At 36.5% G+C, this 6,768-nt stretch overlaps 1 protein-coding gene across 3 annotated transcripts in view; it reads left to right on the forward strand.

Moving 5' to 3' along the window:
• HSDL2 (hydroxysteroid dehydrogenase like 2) overlaps window positions 1-6,364 on the forward strand; it is an 83,408-nt gene extending 77,044 nt beyond the window's left edge. The window contains exon 12 of one of the 3 annotated variants that reach the window (XR_003790771.1): window positions 5,750-5,792. Coding sequence is in view for 2 of the 3 variants with exons in the window: in XM_029202671.1 (XP_029058504.1) it covers window positions 5,750-5,862 (113 nt within the window). In the remaining variant the exon portion in view is untranslated. Of the gene's footprint in view, window positions 1-5,749 lie in introns of all 3 variants that reach the window. The other 2 variants (XM_029202671.1, XM_029202670.1) reach the window with 2 other exon arrangements.
• Window positions 6,365-6,768: the final 404 nt, after the last annotated feature.

Consider the following 6,768-nt stretch of genomic DNA (forward strand, 5'->3'; position numbering starts at 1 on the left):
TTGGACTTGAGGATATGGGGAGGGGGAAGGGTAAGCTGTGACAAAGTGAGAGAGTTGCATGGACACATATACACTACCAAATGTAAAATAGATAGCTAGTGGGTAGCAGCCACATAGCACAGGGAGATCAGCTAGGTGGTTTGTGACCACCTAGAGGGGTGGGATAGGGAGGGTGGGAGGGAGGGAGATGCAAGAGGGAAGACATATGGGAACATGTGTATATGTATAACTGATTCACTTTGTTATAAAGCAGAAACTAACACACCATTGTAAAGCAATTATACTCCAATAAAGATTTTAAAATAAATAAATAAATATTATTCAGTTTGAGAACATTTCTATCACTCCCTCCAAAATTCTCTGTCCGTTTGCAGTCAATCCCCCTTTTTACTGCCCAGCCAGCCAGACACTCACTTGCCTTCTGTCTCTATAGATTTGCTGTTTCTGGACATTTCATATAAATGGGATTATAAAGTATATAGTCTTTCGTATTTGGCTTCTTTTACTTAGCATAAGGCTTTTGAGATTCATCCATCATGTTGTAGCATGTATCAGTAGTTCAGTTCCTTTTTATTGCTGAGTAGTATTCTGTTGTATTTATCCACTCACCAGCTGGTGGATATTTGGGTTGTTTCAAGTTTTGGGGTATTGTGAATAATGTTGCTGTGAATATTTTCATACACATATTTGTGTGGATATATATTTTCATTTCTGTTGGGTAGATTTCTAAGAGCGGAATTGCTGGGTTATGTGGTAAGTTGATATGTAACTTTTTAATAAACCACCAAGCTTTGCTAAAGTGGCTGCACTAATTTTATATTCTTGTCAGCATTGTATAAAGGTTCAGGTTTCTCCAAATCCTCACCAGCACTTACTAGTGCCTTTTATTTTTTTACAGTGTTATTGAGGTATAATTGATAAATAAAAACTGTATATATTTAAGGTATATAACATGATGACTTGGTATTTGTATACATTAGGAAATTACTATACTCGAGCTAACACATCCATCACCTTGCATGGTTACCTTTTTTTTGTTGTCATGAGAACACTTAAGATTTACTCTCAGCAAATTTCAAGTATACAGTACAGTATTATTAACTATAGTCACCGTGCTGAACATTAGATCCCTAGAACTTATTCACCTTATAACTGAAGGTTTGTACCCTGAGACCAACATCACACCATTCTACTCTCTGCCTCTGTGGGTTTGACTTCTTTAGGTTCCACATATAAGTGAGATCATACAGTTTTTGTCTTCTTGTGTCTTGCTTATTTCATGCAGCATAACGTCCTCGAGGTTTATGCATTATGTCACAAATGGCAGTGTCTTTGTTATCATAGCCATTCTAGCGGGTGTGTGGTGGTATCTCATGCTTTGAATTTTCATTTCTTAATGATTAATAATGTTGGGCATCTTTCCATGTGCTTAATAGCTGTTTATATTTGATGAACTGTCTATTCAAATGTTTTGCTCGTTTTTATTTATTTTATTTATTTTATCTTTTTGGCTGCGTTGGGTCTTTGTTGCTGTGTGCGGGCTTTCTCTAGTTGTGGCGAGCAGGGGCTACTCCTTGTTCTGGTGTGCGGGCTTCTCATTGCGGTGGCTTCTCTTGTTGCAGAGCACGCGCTCTTGGCACACGGGCTTCAGTAGTTGTGGCACGCATGCTCAGTAGTTGTGGCGCATGGGCTTAGGTGCTCCTCGGCCTGTGGGATCTTCCCTGACCAGGGCTCAAACCCATGTCCCCTGCATTGTCAGGTGGATTCTTAACCACTGCGCCACCAGGGAAGCCCTTTGCTTGTTTTTTGTTGTTGTTGTTTGTTTTTTTGCGGTACACGGGCCTCTCACCGCTGGGGCCTCTCCCGTCGCGGAGCACAGGCTCCGGACGCGCAGGCCCAGCGGCCATGGCTCATGGGCCCAGCTGCTCCGCAGCATGTGGGATCCTTCCAGACTGGGGCACGAACCCGCGTCCCCTGCATCGGCAGGGACTCTCAACCACTGTGCCACCAGGGAAGCCCGCTTTGCTCATTTTTGAATTGACTTGTCTCTTTATTATTAAGTTGTAGGAGTTCTTTATAAACTTCAGATGCATGTGACTTGAAAATATTTTCTCTCAATCTGTGACTTATCTTTTCATTTTCTTAGTGGTATCTTTTGAGTTACAAAAGTTTTGGTTTTGATAGTCTAATGTGTCATTTTTTTCTTTTATGGTTCATGCTTTTTTCCCCTAAGTATTTCATTCTTTTTTAATGCTACTCTCTAAATGAAATTATTGTGTTAATTTTTTTTTAATTAGTTGTTGCTAGTATACATAAATACATTTGACTTTTGTGTAAATTTTATAACCTATGAATTAACCAGTGAAGCTATTTGGGCCTGGGATTTTTTTGTGGGAAAATTTTTAATTACTAATTTGACTTATTGTTCTATGTCAATAGCTTTTTAAAAAATTTATTGATATATAATTCACATACCATATAATTCATCCATTTAAAGTAAACAATTGACTGTTTTTTTTAGCATATTCACAGATGTTCGCAACCATCACCACAGTTGATTTTAGAACATTTGCATCTCCTCAAAAAGAGAAACCCAGTACCCATTAACTGTTAATCCCATATCCCCCATCTCCTGCCCCTAGCCCTAAGCAACCACTAATCTACTTCCTGTGTCTGTAGATTTCCCTATTCTGGACTTTCATATGAACAGAATCATATATATGGAATTTTTTTGTGTGACTGGCTTCTTTGCAGTGTGTTTCTTCTTTTAGCTTGTTTTCAGGTTTCATTCTGGATGTAGCGTGTATCAATATTTAATTCTCTTCTTTAAAAATGGAGATGAAATTCACATAACATACAATTAACCATGTAAAGTGTACAGTTCAATGTGTTTAACTTAGTGCATTTACAGTGCTATGCAACCACCACTTCTCTTTAGTTTCCAAACTTTTTCATCACCCCAGAAGAACACCTTATACTATTTAAGTAACATCCCATTCCAGCCTCCCCCCTCCCATGGGACCTGCTAATATGCTTTCTCTCTCTGGGGATTTGTCTATTCTGGATAGTTTATGTAAATGGAATCATTCAGTATGTGACCTTTTGTGTGTGGCTCTTGTCACTCAGCATAATGTTTTCAAGGTTCATCTAAGTTGTAGCATGTGTCAGTACTTCATTTCTTTCTATGACTATCTGTTGAAAGATATTTTGTTTGGCTGTTATAAACAATGCTGCTATAAACATTTGTGTCCAAGTTTCTGTGTAGATTTATGTTTTCATTTCTCTTTATTGCTGGGTCATATGGTAATTCTATGTTTAACTCTTTGAAGAACTGCGAAAATGTTTTCCATAGCACCTGAACATTTACATTCCTACCAGCAACGTATGAGAGTTTCTATTTATCTGTATCCTTGCCCTCACCAACACTTGTTTTTCTTTTTTGTTTTTTAACAATAGCAATCCTAGTGAGTATGAAGTAATATCTCATTGTGGTTTTGATTTGCATTTCCCTAATGACAAATGCTGTTCAACATTTTTTTCATGTGCTTATTGGTCATACGTGTATATTCCTTGAAGAAATGTCTATTCAGGTCCTTTTCCCATTGTAACTGGATTTTTTTATCTGTTTAATTTAATTTTTTTTTTGAGTTTTAAGAATTCATTCTCCCTGTGTCAGATTACCTGTCAGTGTACTTTTTTTCTGGAGCTGTTTGTCTTCTTATTACAATCCAAACAGATAACTCATGGGGAATTCCCTGATGGTCCAGTGGTTAGGACTCCGCACTTCCAGTGCTGGGGCCCTGGGTTCAATCCCTGGTCAGGGATCCTGCAAGGTGTGTGGTATGGCCAAAAAAAAGAAAAGAAAAAGAAATGGGTTCTAAACAGATAGCTCATTAAGTCTGCTACACAGCTGTGATCCTAGAAATTTCTGTAACTCTCTCCTGCATTGAATCTCCTGTTTCCTGTATCCCTTTCTTTTTCTTGGTTTACATCCTCATTTTGGTGGCACCCATCCTCCAGTAGCTTCATTAGAAAGGATACATAAGAGGCAATTTTCGTGAGTATCTAAAACTACCTGTATTATCCCAACACATTGATTATTTGTCTGGGTAGAGATTTCTGTGTTGCAATTCATTTTCCCTCAGAAAATGAAGTCATTGCTCCATCTTCTAAGATTACCATGGAGGATTTGATACTATTCTTAATCTTTTGTATCCAGCACTCCCCTTTCTGAAAGTTTTGGAATCAAAATGATCTCTTTCTCTGTAGTGTTCTGAAATTTCACAATGATACAAGGCTTTTTTTTCATTCATCTTCCTGGATACTTGATGGGCTCTTTGGGAATGTATCTTATATTATTTCTTTGATAGCTATCTCAGTTTTCTCAGTTCCCACTTTCTGAAGAAAACATTATATCTCTGATTTAATCACGTTATATTTAGGGCCTTATTCTTTCCTTTAAAAAAATATATATGTATATATAGTAAGGAAAACTTTATTTCAAAGGATTATTGTGGTGGGGGGGTGCTGGTTCATAGAGAGAGGCTTTTGTAATAGCGGGAGGGGGAATTTTGCAATAGAGAGACTGCTGTGACCAGAAGATTGCAAGTGTCTCCTTTCTATTACATTCTAATATTGTGGATATGTCAAAATCTTAATTTCCAAGAGTTCACTCGTGTTTTCTCAGCTTCTTTTTTCTTCTCTTACTGCCCCCTTCTTCCTCCTCACTCTACGCCATTCCATTCCCCTTCACCTGCTTCTCCCACTTCCTCTCTTTTGAATACCCATTTCCTGTGCTTCTCCCCCTCACCCCTTTTCTTCCAGCATCCTGTTGTTGACACATTGTCACAGCTTGTCTTATCAATGAGGACATGAATTACAGAATTTTTAATTTGTTCATTTATTTAGTTTCTGTTTCTTCTATGCCTGCAGTCTGTGTTTCCCCCAAATTGCTTTGATTTGTTTTTGGTTTTGGGGTGATTTTTTTTTTCCTGGTCTCCATTTGCTGCCCATTCATCTTTAACAAGCAAGGCTATGTAAAGCTGATTGGAAGCTGTGTATGCATGAGTGGGGCTGTGGACTGGTGGGTTTCACTGTAGAGAGAGCAAGGAGCCAGTTTTTTAGGTGAAGTCTAACAGTGAAAAGATTGGGAAATGAGAGTAGCAAATAAAAACAAAGTTCCCTCCCTTCATGGAGCTCCTATTTATTATATGTTGTTATTAGCTACAATTCTGTTTTAATGCCCACCATTTTACATTCTGGCATTTCTGTGGTTAAAATACTGCTAAGATGTACTTCTGTGTCCATACACTATACTTTTAATGTCATTTCTTAAGAAAATTATATGCATTTATACCATTTGATTTTTTGACTCTAAACTTGAAATGTTAAGAGTTTAATGAACTATAATAGATTGGAAAATAACTAAAATAGGTAGTATTTGTTTACTACAATTCATTTGAGGGCCATCTATTCTTTAGTGTACTGTACATGTTGCCTCTTCCGCTTTTTGGTATAATCTTTTGTTGATTGTTGCTTTTATATTATCTCTCATATTACAAGATATTGTTAAAATCTAAATCTAGGAATTGGGATTCCCAAGATACTGATAAAAAGATGCTATAAAAGAAATTTCTGTGTTTCAGAGGTTTATAGAACTCAGAGATTCTTTTTATAAGCATGTTCTTGAAGTGGTACATCCCTAAGGGCACTAATGGCTGATTTTTACTCTCTCATTTTCTCTTTTTAGGGAAACTAAAACCAACAATAGCATTCATGTCAGGAAGATTGAAGATTAAAGGAAACATGGCCCTAGCAATCAAATTGGAGAAGCTAATGAATCAGATGAATGCCAGGCTGTGAAGAGAAAAAAAATGTTGACCGCTAAGCTCAAAAAGTAAAAGGGTTTAATAGTTAAAATTGAATGTTTGTTTTCATCCCTATTATATTATAAGGATATACATGTTTGTTCTGGAAAAAATAGAATTTCTGTATCTATAAGACTTGAAATTGTAATTAAAACAGCTAGCCAACCAAACATAAGCATCATTAAGTAGAATTCTAAGATATTCTGTTTTTCTTATTTTGTGAGTTTTGCCCTCTGAGTCCTGTATCTCATACACCATCATCTTCTGGGAAAAGTATTATTAGTAATCATTCGGGGTCAAGCAGCAACATTATTCTTTTCATATCTTTTTCCCACGTAAAATGAGACTAGTCTGTTTTAAACTTTTCAGTTTAGGATTGTATACTAATGATATTTTAGAGTTTTATAAATTTGTTTTAAAGAAAATCTTCTATATTACATTTTCACAGAAATCACATAATAAACTACTTAATAAATACTATTTGTGAAGACAAATTAAACAAAAAGTATATTTTGTTAACTACCTTTCTAAGTGTAAGGTATTTTACCTATAGGAAAATATTATTATGTAATTCAACTAACTGCAGTATATATATCCTATTTTAAAGTATGTAAAAATATCCTAAGATAATTCCTCCCCAGAAGTGTGCACTTGGTCACAGTGTTTTGAAATGAGAACATTAGAATAGATGGTTGTTACGGGCTGAATGGTATGCCCCCTTCATATGTTGAAGTCCTAACCCCAAGAATCTCAGAATTGATTGTATTTGGAGATAAGATCTTTAAAGAGGTGAGTAAGTTAAAACCCAGGCTTTTAGGGTAGGGTGGGCCATAATCCAGTCTGACTGGTGTCCTTATAAGAGGAAATTTGGACACAAAAGAGAGACCAAGGAGGCACACAC

This window comes from Monodon monoceros, unplaced genomic scaffold (genome assembly GCF_005190385.1).
Source record: "Monodon monoceros isolate NGI ecotype Baffin Bay Population unplaced genomic scaffold, NGI_Narwhal_1 Super_Scaffold_5, whole genome shotgun sequence".
Taxonomy (NCBI): domain Eukaryota; kingdom Metazoa; phylum Chordata; class Mammalia; order Artiodactyla; family Monodontidae; genus Monodon; species Monodon monoceros.